This window comes from Calidris pugnax, unplaced genomic scaffold (assembly GCF_001431845.1).
Source record: "Calidris pugnax isolate Ruff unplaced genomic scaffold, ASM143184v1 scaffold116, whole genome shotgun sequence".
In the NCBI taxonomy this organism is placed as follows: domain Eukaryota; kingdom Metazoa; phylum Chordata; class Aves; order Charadriiformes; family Scolopacidae; genus Calidris; species Calidris pugnax.
This window is the reverse complement of record NW_015090877.1, coordinates 540021-555077: the sequence shown is the minus strand read 5'-3', so window position 1 is coordinate 555077 and position 15057 is coordinate 540021. Positions and strand designations below refer to the sequence as shown.

General features: G+C 50.3%; 1 protein-coding gene across 1 annotated transcript in view; it reads right to left on the bottom strand.

The window, feature by feature from the left end:
* The window catches only part of LOC106890473 (tubulin alpha-8 chain), a 10750-nt gene extending 10609 nt beyond the window's left edge, over positions 1-141 (bottom strand). Inside the window, exon 1 of the mRNA XM_014946316.1 lies at positions 20-141. Coding sequence (XP_014801802.1) covers positions 20-22 — 3 coding nt within the window. The 5' untranslated portion in view covers positions 23-141. The remainder of the gene's footprint in view (positions 1-19) is intronic.
* Positions 142-15057: the final 14916 nt, after the last annotated feature.

Here is a 15057-nt window from a genome sequence, read left to right as displayed (position 1 = left end):
CCTCAGGCGCCCCGCTCACCATGGCTCGGGCGGGCGGCGGGGAGCGCTGGGAGCAGCAGACGCGCAACGAGTCTGGACAGCACCTCAACAGCGGCCGCCCTTCCCGGGCCCATATTATATAGGGAGGGGGGGGGCGGTGCGCCTGGCTCCCCGCGCCTTGCTCATTGGCCGTGCCTCGCTCGGAGGCGTAACCTTCTCGCGGCGCTATTGGGTGTCTCTGCGTAGGGATCGTGCGCTCTCCCAATCGGAACCGGGCGGTGACGGCGTGGAATGCGCCCGGCTGTGCGCCATTGGATCGCAGATATGAATTTCACCTTTCCGCCCTCTCTATTGGTTGATTCGTAACCAGGGGCGGGGAGAAGGCGGGACTTAGCCTTCCCGCCAACAGAGGCTGGAGTCTTCCTCCTCCGACTGAGGCGCCCGCCGGGCCCGCAGCGGGGGTCGCGGGTCCCGTGGCTGGGCCCGGAACTTGCTGTCCCCGGAGCCCGCGGGCGGCGCGGAGGAGAGGGCAGAGCAGAGCCGCTTTGCCCACCGCGGGGTTAAGGCCACGCTGTGGGCTGCGGGCAGGCCCGGCCGTCAGCGCTGTCCCCGGCGGGACAGGCCTGGGACCGGCCGAGGCTGTGCGGGAGGGCTCCTCACTGAGGGTGGGAGGGAGGGACGCGGGCAAATCTGTGTATTTTCGCTCGGAAGAGGGAGGGGACGGCTCCATTGCAGTCACAGGGCAAAGCAGCGCTTGTACTGGCTGACACTGGAGTCACGCCATGGAAAGGACTCGGAGGCCAAGGAGCAGGTTTGGAAAGCCACGGGATCCTGCTGAAATCAGTACCTTTGGTGTTTTAATGCCCCAAGTTAAGTTCAGTGTTTGGATGGAAAGTGTAAAACCCCTGTGCTGTGTCCTAAGGGTTATCATAGAATCACAGAATGGTCAGAGTTGGAAGGGACCTTAGAGATCATCAAGTTCCAACCCCCCTGCCCTGGGCAGGGACACCTCCACTAGAGCAGGTTGCTCAAAGCCCCATCCAGCCTGGCCTTGAACCCCTCCAGGGATGGGGCAGCCACAGCTTCCCTGGGCAACCTGTCCCAGTGCTCACCACCCACACAGTAAAGAATTTCGTCCTCAGATCTCATCTAAATCTCCCCTCTTCTAATTTAAAACCATTCCCCCTTGTCCTGTCACTACACTTCCTGACAAGGAGTCCCTCTCCAGCTCTCCTGTAGGCTCCCTTCAGACACTGGAAGGCTGCTCTAAGGTCTCCCCAGAGCCGTCTCTTCTCCAGGCTGAACAACCCCAGCTCTCTCAGCCTGTCTTCACAGGGGAGGTGCTCCATCCCTCTGATCATCTTCGTGGCCCTCCGCTGGACCTGTTCCAACAGGTCCATGTCCTTCCTGTGTTGAGGACTCCAAAGCTGGACACAGTGCTCCAGGTGGGGGTTCACGAGTGCAGAGCAGAGGGGCAGAATCACCTGCCGCGAGCTGCTGGCCACACTTCTCTTGATGCAGGATGGGGTTGGCTTTCTGTGCTGCCAGTGCACATTGCTGGCTCATGTTGAGCTTCTCATGCACTAACACCCCCAAGTCCTTCTCCTCAGGGCTGCTCTCCAGCCATTCTCTGCCCAACCTGTATTTGTGCCTGGGATTACATCTCAGGTGCAGGACCCTGCACTTGGCCTGGTTGAACTTCATGCGGTTTGCACAAGCCCACCTCTCAAGCCTGTCCAGGCCCCTCTGGGTGGCATCCCTTCCCTCCAGCGTGTTGACCGCACCACCGAGCTTGGCGTTGTCAGCAAACTTGCTGAGGGTGCACTCAGTCCCACTGTCCGTGTCTCCAACAAAGATGCTGAACAGCACTGGTCCCAGTACTAACCCCTGAGGAACACCACTTGTCACTGGCCACCAATTGGACATTGAACCGTTGACCACAACCCTTTGAGCGCGGCCATCCAGCCAGTTCCTTATCCACCGAGTGGTCCATCCATTGAATCCATGACTTTCCAATTTTGAGACCAGGATGCCATGTGGGACAGTGTCAAACACTGTCGCCACGTTGGACGCCAATAAATCTGTTGTGGTTTCAGTTGAAATCACTGCAACCAGACCAACAGATTGCCCTTTCCCCCACCAAAAGAGGAGAGGAAGAGATAAGGAGGTTCATAAGTTTAGGATGAACTACACAAAAAATAATGAAATAGATACAATATGTACAAAAACGTATCAAGCTCCCAGGATGATGTCACCGGCAGGCACTAGGGAAGTCCCAGACTGGACTCAGCAACAGATGGGAACTGGATTCCAGCTCTGGAGTCAGGAACACACAGATCAGGATCAAAAGCAGATGAACAGACAGGGTCCTCTTCGGACGTCGGCCATCGCAGGAAGAACCTTGACCCTTTGACCCCTCACTCAGCTTTTATACTGAGCAGGGAGCCGATGGGGTGGAATACCTCTGTTGGTCAGGTTTGGGTCTCCTCTCCTGTCCTCTCCTCCCCACAGATGTGATCCCTCTACGTTGTTCCGTTTCTGACCCTCTAAGGGGCAAATAACGAAAACTGGCTGACCTTGGTATAAGCAAGGGCCTCTGACGAAAACTGGCTGACCTTGGTATAAGCAAGAGCCTCTGTGCATACCATTCCTTGGCGTTTTGCACAAACATTGGTTGTATCATTCTGAGAACGAGCAGTTTTCTCCACAATATGCTGTTAATTTCAGAGAGTTAGAGGAGGCCTAGCTAAAATGTAAAATTCCATAACACAAAATTGGTTCTGTTTAACTTCAAACCGGGACATACACTTTGCATAAGTCCAGGTAGATTATATTAACAAAATTAGGTTATATTATATAACAAAAGTAGGTTATATTAACAAAAACACCGAGGAGATTGCCAAACTTCTTGGTTGGAAAGCAGCTGCCGTGGTGTCCTCCTGTACAGCCTGGGAACCGGGACCCCAGGGGCAGCGCGGGCGTTTCAGGAAATTGCTTCTCCCTCTGCTGAGCGAAGCCTTTGCTGGCAGGATAGGTGTGTGAAGCAATTTTAAACAATAACAAAGGAGATCCTGTTTTCCTCTTCCCGTGTGGATCTCCAGTCCCGTAAGCTGCCTCAACAAAAGCGATCTTTTTGGAGGAAGCATGGTGGAGAGGTGTCAGGCTGGGACCAGTGGTGGGTCACCCTCACTCCTACTGCTCTCAAGGGCAGGGTAACCGAAGCCTGCTGAGGATGCCACTATCACTATTGCCCATTTCATCGTGATCATTTCAACACAGGGTGTGGAAATGAAACCTGCGTGGGTGCACAGTCAAATTGCTGAAAGAAAAGACAGGCAAAAGTCCTCTGGAAGCAGGGATCAGAGGATCGAGAGAGAAGGGCAGCGATGGAGAAAGGGAGTGCAACACAAACAATATTGATATACTAGTTTTTCCAAAGAATGATGCCAAATTTAATGAGTGGCTGAAAAACAGGTGAAAGCTGTCTGTATTTAGAGAATGTGGCTGTCTCCACACCAGAGGAAGGTTGCGTGGGGCGTGAGGGATGGTTGGGAGTGATCACACACACAAGCACCAGTACCAAGAAGTAAGCTTCAGCAGGATCTAGTTGCTCCTGCTCCTCTTCAGTAATCATACTGTGACTATGAAACAGAAACCTTTTTTTGAACCACAAGCTGGTGGCTGGGCCAGCTGACATGAGGGGAGTACAGACAGCTTTGCAATTAGTTTTTTAAAACTAAATCTCTGCTTTTATGTAATCTAATCCTCAACAAGCAGAAACTATTTGCTTAGCGCTATCAAGTTGCTATATCCAGTTCTGGGCTCCCCAGTTCCAGAGAGACAGGGAACTACTGGAGAGAGTCCAGAGTAGGGCAACAGAGATGATGGAGGAATTGGAGCATCTCCCTGATGATAAAAGGCTGAGAGAGCTGGGGCTCTTTAGCCTGGAGAAGAGAAGGCTGAGGGGAGACCTTATCTATGTTTACAAGTACCTAAAGGGTGGGTTGAAGGAGGATGGAGCCGGACTCTTTTCAGTGGTTCCCAGTGACAGGACGAGGGGCAACGGGCACAAGCTGGACCATGGGAAGTTCCACTCAAATGTGAGGAAGGACTTCTTTGGGGTGAGGGTGGCAGAGCCCTGGCAGAGGCTGCCCAGGGAGGGTGTGGAGTCCCCTTCTCTGGAGATCTTCAAGCCCCACCTGGATGCTCCTGAGTGATGTGCTCTGGGCAGCCCTGCTTTGGCAGGGGGTTGGACTGGATGATCTCTAGAGGTCCCTTCCAACTCTGACAATTCCGTGATTCCGTGATCTCTGAAGAACACAATCAACATTAAACATTTAATAAACCACCGTTCCAGCTGACCTCTTGGAATATGTTCTGGTCAGCTTCGAGACCTGAAAGAACTTGTCTTTCTGTTTTTTCATGTCCTTTGTTTTATGCTAATTGCTTTCCCTGATCTGGCTGGGGTATGACCTTGGCTGCAAAGTGCCTGTAACTCAGACAGTCTCCTTAGTGAAGCTGTTTGGTAGAGATGACCAGGACAGTTCTAGTTGCCCGAGACAGGCAGAACTGAAATCTGCAGCTGTTGGTGTTTGTGCTTAGATGGCAGGGATCACAGCTGAAGTGACTGTGAGACATCATAGCCATTGCTAATGGAATAGGAAAGAGGAAAACAGCTACAATATTTTAGTTTCATTTGTTCTTTTTGGAGGAAAAAACCCCAGTTAAATGTTCTTTTTTTTTCCTCCTCTTATAATCTGTTGTGCTCATCTCTGTTGGAAACAAACATATCAGCACCATATGAGTGATGGGACCTTTGCAAACCCAGCTTTGGGGATCCATTTCCTGTAGCATAAAAGAGAAAATAGGCCAAATTGGATGTAATTTTTCCACGTTGTGATTGTATTACAAATCTTTCAGTGTTCTTTTTTTCCCCCTTCTACTTAAAGCCTCCACTTTAGGCATCAGGTGAACCTGTGAGAATTTCATGCATTCATTCAAAAAATATATTTGCTTCTGCCCTTCTGAATTACTAAGGGGATCTTCAGCCTATGAGAAAAGTTTGACCTAAGCTCTAAAACATATGGAAAGTAATTACCCACAGTATTTTTTAAAAAAAATTGTCATGATTTGTGAACTGTCACCTTGAGGGAACTTGTTTGTACTGAGACAGACTCGTAGGAGCCTGAAAGATTTCATTCATGCTTTTAAAACACTCTGCTCTGAAGTAATACTCACGATGTTCTAAACCGTCCTTTCAACCCTGCCAATGCAGTTCAGCAGTGGGTAAGATCCTGAATTGTCAGTGGTAGAGAATTACACTGTAGTGTTTTACTCTCCTTTAAAAATCTTACAGGACCATCAAACTAGAAGGGTCAGACTACTTGCAAAAGCAGAAAATTAAGATTGTGCCATTTTGTGAGTGCAGTGAGGACTCCTTTCAGCTTAGTTGACAAATGAAATCAGAGATTTAGGCCAGGCTGGGTTGTTATATTGTGCCCTGCTCCAGCTTAAACTAAGGTTTTTGCATACTTAACTACTGTACTAATTACTTGGTCTGATTTGTTTTAACAGCTATTAGGAAATGGATTTTTGACATGCACCTCAGCCCAAAAACAGTGTTATCCCGGCTAATCTGGATTTACCAAGACTGCTCCAGGTGCATGAAGTATTTGTCAGACTTTGGTGAGAAAATCAGGTTTTGGTGCTACTTTGTCAGATTTCATACAGCCACTCAGGCAGCTGAAATCTCTTCTGCCATACTGCACAGGCTGCAATAGAGCTTCATTCTCTGGGCTGCAGCGTGCTTCTCGTGGGGCGTGAAAGGGGCATCCAGACAGGGAAGCGCGCAGTTGGCACTTCACGGTGAGTTTGCCTCCGTGTGCATTTCTGTAGTTGATGCACTGACAAGAAATAACCCAGTTTTACAGAACTTGTGTTGCTGGATACCCTGAAGAATGTTTATTGCGGAGTGAAATGATTTGATTTAGTCTGACTAAACAATAGTAAGTCCAAGGAGCTGTGACGTATCCAGGTTTTCTTGAACACATTCTCTTTTCCTGATGGAGACTTTCTGTGGGCAGTATGAGAATTTTTTACATTTGTCCAAGATTTCTCTGTGTCTGGTAATGCTATCAAGGCCCACAGAGCACAGGCTTTGGCTGTCTCCCATCTATTCAGTGAATATGATACTCTCAGAAAATGCTGGACTTGCTGAGTGTTTGCGATAAAGTCTCTGTAGCTGCACAGCGTGTCTGGGGATTCTTGAGGGTTTTGGATGAACCTTCTTTGAATGTACAACCATGCAGCTCTTGCTTTTTGTTCTTTCTCAGAAGTGCTGGACACATAATGCATGCGCGATGCACTTAATCAGTGAATTCTTAAAAATGCGACAGGCTTAACCCTGTCTGCTAACGACCTGTCTGTGCTGGCTTTGAGATGACCTGGGATTTCCAAACACGTTTTCCAGGACGCAGACTGACAGCAGATCTATGCAGCACATCACTGCATAGATTTCAGCAAGGCCTTGATGACTCCTCATTCCCAGGTCACAGAAAACTTGTCTGGGTGTGAGAATTGATGACTGCATGTGTACAGCTAGCAGGAAATATTCAGATTTCATGGCTATGGGGACAATGCTTTAACAAGACTTTGTTTTTTCAGTACTTGGGGTTTCACCTCCTCCTCCCTGACTGCAAATTCCTTCAGTTTGGAATATCTATCCTCACTCCTTTATACTTCACCCTGGCTTTACAGCTGGCTCCTTCCAGAAGTGTACAACCCCTCTGACTGTTTATTGGGAGAGAGACTCTCCCTCCCAAATGGCTCCTTTATGAAGCCCAGAAAACCAAATCCAGATGCCTGTTTGGAAAAATTCCTACACAGTAAGAGGGCAGACGCAGGGTGAGACCAGACGGGGACTCTGTGTGTCCCTGCACGGTGCAGTTTTTTCTGCTCAAGTCGTGCCCCATGGCCACCAGCCTTGCACTGTGAGATGTTTCAGCCTGTTACAGGGCCGGGTGGTACCTAATCAGCGGGAGGGCCCTGCTCCTCAGTGAAAGGTTTTATTCTGTGGCTCTAAATGACTCTTCCACTCTCTAATATAATTGATTTTATTAATTACTTTAAATTCTAGATGCAAGATCTGGAGCTGACCCTGGACATGGCTGGGAGCTGGTGAAGGGATGTGGCGTGCTTGCAGCAGCTCACAGTAGGACATGGCACGTTGGAGCAGCTCCTTAACATGGATGTCACCTTCTGATATGGCAAATTGCATAACCCAGGTGAGCAGGGATGGACCCGGTCACTCCTCTCACCTTTCTCCCATTGCAACGGGACATGGCTGTGGCCAACTACAGACTTTATGGCCACCTGCCCATCACTCACTGTGTCGTTTGCCATCTGAAATCTTCTTTCTTAGCTCCTAGACACTAGTGTTACCCCGTGTACTTTCATTCTTTGCTCCCATTCTTTTCTCATCTTTCCCCAAATGAGCACCCAGGTTTTCTCTTGGTCAGGTCAGATTAAACAGCACCAGAAGGACACGTGGTTGGGGTTGGGGCAAGGGAAGGTGCAATGCAGTTAATCATTTGCAAACACGGCCCCTTCCCTTCCTGGCACGGGGCCCGCCAGGAGGTTATTGATTTGTCAGCAGAATGCACTTTGGTGCCTTCCAAAGCGGGGATTGATCGCCTCGACATGCGCACAACCCGGGGGGGCCCAGGTCCGTGCTGGTCCCGGGTGCATCTGTCACAGCCTGACACGGGAGCAATTAGCGCTGGGCTGGATGTTTGTGCCGTTGTGCTGGTGTGGGGCCCCTCTTCGCATTGCTAATGCCTCCTGGCTGTTTTGCTGGTGTGGCCAAGAATGAGAGGCTGGGTTTAGATATGTATTTTTTTAATCCTGGGGTGACTGTACACATGAGGAAATTGCTAAGAACATAAATGTAAGAGTCGTCACGCTGGATTAGCCTGCCCCCAATATTTGTACCACCCCTGAGAACACCTCTCTTGTCTGATCTTGGAAGCCAAGCAGGGTCAGGCATGGTATTGATGGGAGACCACCCAGCAATGCCAGGGTCTGTAGGGCAGTAGGTTTTTGTGTGACCAAAGAAGGGCAGTGGAGCTGGTGAGGGAGCACAAGTCTTACGTGGAGCAGCTGAGGAAGCTGGGCTTGTTCAGCCTGGAGAAAAGGAAGCTGAGGGGAGGGGAGGCCTGATTGGTGTCTTCTCCCAAGTAACAAGTAACAGAACAAGAGGAAACAGCCACAAGTAGTGCCAGAGGAGGTTTAGATTAGATAATAGAAAAAAAAATATTGACCAAAAGGGTTATCAAGCACTGGAACAGACTGCCCAGGGAAGTGGTTGAGCCACCATCCTTGAAGGCATTTAAAAGACTTGTAGACACGGTGCTGAGGGACAAGGTTTAGTGGTAGTTTGGGCAGTGTTAGGTTAACAGTTGGACTCAATGATCTTTTCCAACCCAAGTGATTCTGTGATTCTATACACCTTCTGAGCTCAATAGTATTTCTCTCATGGTGGCCCATTGCAAATGCCTTGAGAAGAATGTAGAAGAGGGCCAGAGTAACAGCATCACTACCCCGGGATACTCTCCGCCCATTCAGAGATTCCTGTCTCAGAGAATTCCTGAACCACTAGCCTGTACTTCCTCACCCCAGACTATCATCTGGCTACAGGTTTTTGCTGGTTTATCCTGCCCCATTCCTCACAGGTAGCTGATTGCCTTGCCAGGGTCAGAGAAGGTAACACAGAGACTCCTTCGGGATTTGGGGTCCTGTATTGCTACAGGAACAAGTACTTTTAGTCTTGGCAAGGAATTCCTTCCAGATTGTCTTGACATGGTTCTTAATGTGTTTTGGTCTTATTTCCAATCTTCCTTTGCAATACCGGGTGCAGATCACTTGGGATCATCTGATCTGGTCTAATCCTTCTCCAGGAGTCAGGGCTGACACCCTGCCCAGGGCAGCTCTCGCTATGGAGGGTCACGGGGCCTCCTATTGCACAGCCCGGACCTTTGGCCATTGCAAAACACCCTCACAGCTCGGCAGTGGCTGGAGAGGGACAAGGATCCTGACATAGAGTAAAGCAGCACCTTTGTTAGCTGTTTGCAGAGGTGGAAGGGGAGGAGAAACAGGGATTTTGGGCTTTTTTTTTCCTCTGTAGACTGGGAAGGGAATGGTGGGTAAGAAAAACTGCTGTCTAGCTAGCAAGAATGAGGAGAAATAGTACTTTCCTGTGTGGTTTGATGAGATTTTTAGTTGGTTTAGCACTGGCTGCAGTCACATACTGCCTAAACTGCCTCATCTGGCCATGCAGGTCTGGATGCCAGTTACAGGCTGCGTGTCAGTCGTGCCCGGCTGCATGAGCAGAGAGCACCCCGTCCTTCTGCCTGAAGGTATTGATGGGAACTAAATGAATTGTGCAAATCAATAGAAGACAATGAGAATGGAACGCCCTGTTTTGCTAGATCAGTTTAAAATCAGCAGCCTTTGCAGCTCTGTAGACCTCCTCTTGCCCCCATGCCCAGGGGACAGAAGGGTGACCCTGCACAGAAGCACACAGCAGGTTGCCATTTCCTCGGCAAGTTGAATATCTGTCCTGGTTTGAGGTAAAACAGAACTAATTTTTTGTTCAGTAATTTTACTTTTTCAGCTGGGCCTCTTCTAACTAAACTCTGAAATGAACAGCATATTGTTCAGAAACTGTTCACTCTTACAGTGATAACATCTGATTATAGCAAGGAATGGCGTGCAGAGAGGCCCTTGCTTATACTTATTGCTATAACAACAAGGTCAGGCAAATTTGTTATTTGCCCCATTGTAGGGTTAGAAGCAGAAAAGTGTAGAGGGGTCCCACCTGCAGGGAGGAACGGAGAGGAGAGGTGCTGACCAACAGGGTATTCCATCCCATCCACATCACGCTCAGTGTAAAAGCTGAGGGATCAAAGGGTCAACTCTCCTCCTTCAATGGCCGACGTCCGAGGAGGACCCTGTCCATTTGCCTTTGATCCCGATCCGAGCGTTCCTGACTCCAGATCCAGAATCCAGCTCCTGTCCATCACCAAGTCCAGTCTGGGACTTTCCCGTCTGCCTGCTGGTGACGTGATCATCATCCTGGAGCTCGATAGGGCTTTGTGTATACTGTATACCTTTTTTTTCTTTTTTTCCTTTTCTTCTTATTATTTATTATTCCATTTTTTTAAATATTTTCATTAAAGTAGTTTAGTTTTTTCTAAACTCATAAATCTCTTTTATCTCTTCCTCTCCTCTCTTTTTCTTAGAGAGGGGAGGGAGGATCATCTGTTGTTCTGATTGGTCAATCTGGTCAAAACCACGACAATATCAACAAGCCCTGCCCGGACAGGGAGGCAAACACGGCGGTGGGGTAGGGCCCGGCAAAGGAACTGGTTGTGCCAGTGGAGGCACGCAGCTGGGACACACAGGTCTGAGCAGAACCAAGCCGTGCACGTGGCCAGGCGTTGGTTGCAGTGTGAGATGTTTATCCCATCACGCACACCTGGACATTTTCTCTCGAGCACTGCACACAGCAAACGGAGGAACAGTGTGGGGAGAACGCACGGCGGGTGGAAATACTTAATCCACTGATCTCGGGCCAAACTTCCAGGGGAGGACATGGGTTCTCCATGAGGGTTTGGGGAATGTTTGCTGGGTGCCAAGAAATATTTTTCATTTAGAGCTGAAAACTATCCGACTAGACCAGGCTGAATTACTTTCTGACCTAAACACTCCCCATTCCAGATGAGTTGGAAATCCTTAGATATAGGAATGACGAGTGCAGGAGACAGAGCTGGAGTGGTTTGTACAGGGCAAGGAATCATTTCTCTCCTGAACACTGAACACACGCAATAGGTGTATCTCTAATGATATGATTATACCCTGTTTATCCCTGGTCCTCCCCCTGCAGGGAGTGTCAAAATAAGTGGAAGGATGTGCTGGAGTTGCCAGATTGGAGCCCCAAAGGGCTGGGCTCTCCTTTTGTTTTGCAAGATTTCCTACATGCTAGTCAGCAGAATTAGAGCAGAAGGTATGTGCACAGGAGATTAAACTTTCATCAGCAAGTTTAATATCAGCATTCTCTACCTTGATCATTTGACTTTGTAACCTTAATGTGCTATTAGTGTGGCTTCTTGTAGGTAATCCTTAAATAAGATCCTGTTTTTAATGGCCTTAAATACATTCCCTGTTTTTAAATCTTACATTATTTGCTCTTCCAACTGTTTTTAATCCTGTTCCTGCAAGCATGGACTTGGCTGCCTGCTCTATTTTTTTGTTTTCTGCAAGCCCATGTTGCAGGGGCTGCTTCCACTCCCCGCTTGTTTCAAATGCTGCTTCAGCCCTGGCTTTCACACAGTGACACTCTGCATCCCCTGGGGTCTGCTGCAACAAACCTCCTTCGGACATTTATCAATGCTGAAACGGCTTCTCTATCAAGGCCACTTATTTTTTCTCTATTTTATAATTAAAAGGCCTTCTGAATTACTCACCTATTCACATTTACCTACTAGCGGATAACTAAAATCACCCATTTGACCAGATCTCTCTCACTGGGAAGTTAACCTTCCCCTGGCCAAGCAGCAGCACCATCTACCAACTTACCCTATTTCCAGCGTCTGGCCATTCCCATCCGTGCTGAGTCTTTGCTGCGTCGTCCTTTTGACTAAGAAACCCTTTGGCAGATGGTGCAGGTAGCGAATATGGCACACAGGTCACATCCTGTGCAGGTTTTGGCTGGGATAGTGACATTTCTTCCCAGTAGCTTGTCTGGGGCTGTGCTGGATGTGCGCTGACAACAGCCGTGACGCCACGGGGATGGTTAGAGCTGCTGAGCAGCGCTCACACAGCGCCAAGGCCTTTTCTGCTCCACCAGTGGGTGGTCTGGGGGTGCGCAGGAGGTTGGGAGGGGACACAGCTGGGACAGCTGACCCCAACTGACCACAGGGGTACCCCGCAGCGTGCGACGCCACGCTCAGCTATACAACGGGGAGGGTGGAGGGGATTGGGGCTGCACTTGCTCGGGGACTGTCTGGGCGTTGGTCGGTTGATGGTGATCAATTGCTTTCTTTTGCATTGCTTGCTTTTCTTGGGTTTTACTTTCCTCTCTCTTTGTTGTTTTTTTTCTTACTTTTTAAAATTTGTTATTTCTTTTTAATTGTTAAACTGCCTTTATTTCTACCCATGAGTTTTTCTCACTTTTACTGTCCCCATTCTCCCCCCATCCCAATGGGGGGAAGTGAGCAAGTGGCTGTGTGGCACTTAGCTGCTGGCCGGGGTTAAACCCCCAGATATCCATAGTCCAGAGACGCTGCTGGCAGGGCTGTACCCATCTGCGATGGTCAGGCAGCACGGACTGGTGAAGTGTCACAGGTCTGAGGCAGTTCTGGCTATGTGAAGTGCACACAGGGTGGTTTTAAAGAGAATCCAATGGATTGTTGACCAAGAAATCCAGTAGGAACACAACTCCTCTGTGGACTGTCTCAGATTTGAGATCCCCAGTGAACTCGTGGTGGGACTGACCAGCTGCAGAGCAGCACCAGAGCAGAGCTGAGCACTCACATTCCCCCAGCCCTGAAGAGCTAAATGCACTGCACCTACTGACCAAAGAGCCCCAGGTGGTACCGTAACCTGCAGAGCATGTACAATGTCTGAAGGGAGCTACAGGAGAGCTGGAGAGGGACTCTTTGCCAGGAAGTGTAGTGACAGGACAAGGGGGAATGGTTTTAAATTGGAAGAGGGGAGATTTAGATGAGATATGAGGAAGAAATTCTTTACTGTGAGGGTGGTGAGACACTGGGACAGGTTGCCCAGGGAAGTTGTGGCTGCCCCATCCCTGGAGGGGTTCAAGGCCAGGCTGGATGGGGCTTTGAGCAACCTGCTCTAGTGGAGGTGTCCCTGCCCAGGGCAGGGGGGTTGGAACTCGATGATCTCCAAGGTCCCTTCCAACTCTGACCATTCTGTGACTCTATGATATACAAGGCAGAACAGCTTTACAGGTGCACAGCAGGACCCCCACTGCAACCAGTTCAGCACTGCACTGGCCTTATGGTGCAACTCCACATGGCAACAACCTCTGTTCCCTGACATCTGGGTCAACACCTATTAAACATCAGTTTAGCTGGATCAGCAGCACTATAAACCTGGTCAGAAAGACAGGGAATGGAGAGTGGGAAGGTTCCAGTAGCCAGGAGCTACACTTTATGCTGTGCTGGGAGCACGAGTAGCACTGGGCGCTGCAGCTTCACCTTTCCCAAAATCAGGAGCTGGGTCTCAGGAACAGGCCAGCTGCACAGACATTGCCTTGCAGTGCTCACGTTTCTGTTTCCAACAGAAATCCCCAAATCCCAGCAGGGCCCTGGAGGGAAGGGGTGGAACCAGATCCCTGGGAGTGGTGCTGGCATTGTGGGGGCCTCACAGATGCGGGCACCAGAGCCAGACAGGGATGTGTGGCTGCAGCAGGGATGGAGCTGCTGAGGGCCCTGAGCCTCCAAACCACTGCTGCATCTCTCACTCCTGGTTATTCCTTATTAAGGGAGGATCCTCCCACCAGAGCCTGAACCTGCACCTTTCTCCAAGCATCTTTTCTCCTCGGGAGTTGAGTCCTGTGTTTGCTGAGTCTCGGCACTTCTTTCCTCCCACCCTTTTTGGTGCTGGCCCCTTGGACCTGCCACAGTTTGTCACGGAGAGCTGAGTCCTTCTGCCTGTTTTAGAGAACAGGAGTCAGAGACTGCTCTGTCCCAGGGAAGCATAAGGCAGCAAGTTCTTGGAGCCACGTCCTCATGCTCCATTGCCAGAGATTCCAAATTCACCGGGGGTTCTGCAGTGAGCTGTGGTCTGGATGTTTGCCATGGAAAGAGCTTGCTGTTCATAGTGTTCCAGGCAGCGTGCGGAGCCAGCTGCTCAGGGAGGGGAGGATACCTGTGCTGACATGGCTTGGCTTATTTTTCTTTGCTCTGGGGGCATTTCTTCCAGCTGGGTTTGAACAATGGCAGCGGGTGACTCGCGGCAGCGCTCAGACAAGAGCACTTTGCCTCCGCACGCACAGCGGTTACAGCCAGACACTGTCTCCCTTCCTCCGGGGGATGCGGAGACTCCTGGAGGATGAGGAGGACGAGAGGGGGAGCAGAAGCAGCGCTGAGCACACACACCCTCCCGGCTGCTGCCCCAGCTCAGAGACCTGCAGATAAACCCATCAGGGCAGGGCACTCTCCTGGCACAGCCTCTTGCCCCAGGGACACACGGCTCCTATCGACGCCGCAAATTGCCCTGAAAGACTTTTCAAGGACAGACTCTGCCTGCAGTTCTGCCCTGTCCTGCCGGACTGACACCCGCCAGGAAGGCAGCCTGCCGGGAAAAACACAGCTCTTTGGCTTTGGCCTCCTCTGGCGGCTGAACGGCGGCTGCTTTGGGCAGAACATGCCCCACTTTCAGGCTCAACTGGGTTATGAGATTACAGCCCGCCTTGGGCTGTTCCCCAACACCCCCAGCCTACACCTCCAGTAGCGTTGTGCCGAGCAGGGAAGGGTGACCGCGCATTTCTCCATGCAGAAGCTGTAGCCGAACAGTTCGTATTTTAACCAAAGACAAAACTGAAGCCCCCAGGAACTGACCGTGTGATGATGAAGGGATATATTCTCTGGCACAAGCTGTTACCACCCGTGAAGCTCTCTGAGTCAGACATGCAGTACTTAAAAAGCTAACTGAAGCAACCCTTTGGCTGGACTGGGCCATTCTGGATTAAGTTTCAGAAAAGATGTAAGAAATAATTTTTCCAGAGCCTGCTTCCCCCTCAGGAGATGGAAGCGTTACCTCAGTGACCCAGGAACCTGCTCACTCTTCCTCAGTGACTGTGTTTAAGGAGCAAAGCATGTGACTTCCCTCGGTGCTGCACAGTCAGGTAATTTTCGGAGGCCGGCGCTGCCCCTGAAGCGCGCTCCTGCGCAGACAGCCCCGGCTGCGCTCGCTCCCCCGAGGGTGCAGCCCCACAGCTCAGTCACTCACCTGGATTCCTGGGCTCCCCTCTGCCCCTCTCTACCCCCCCCCCCC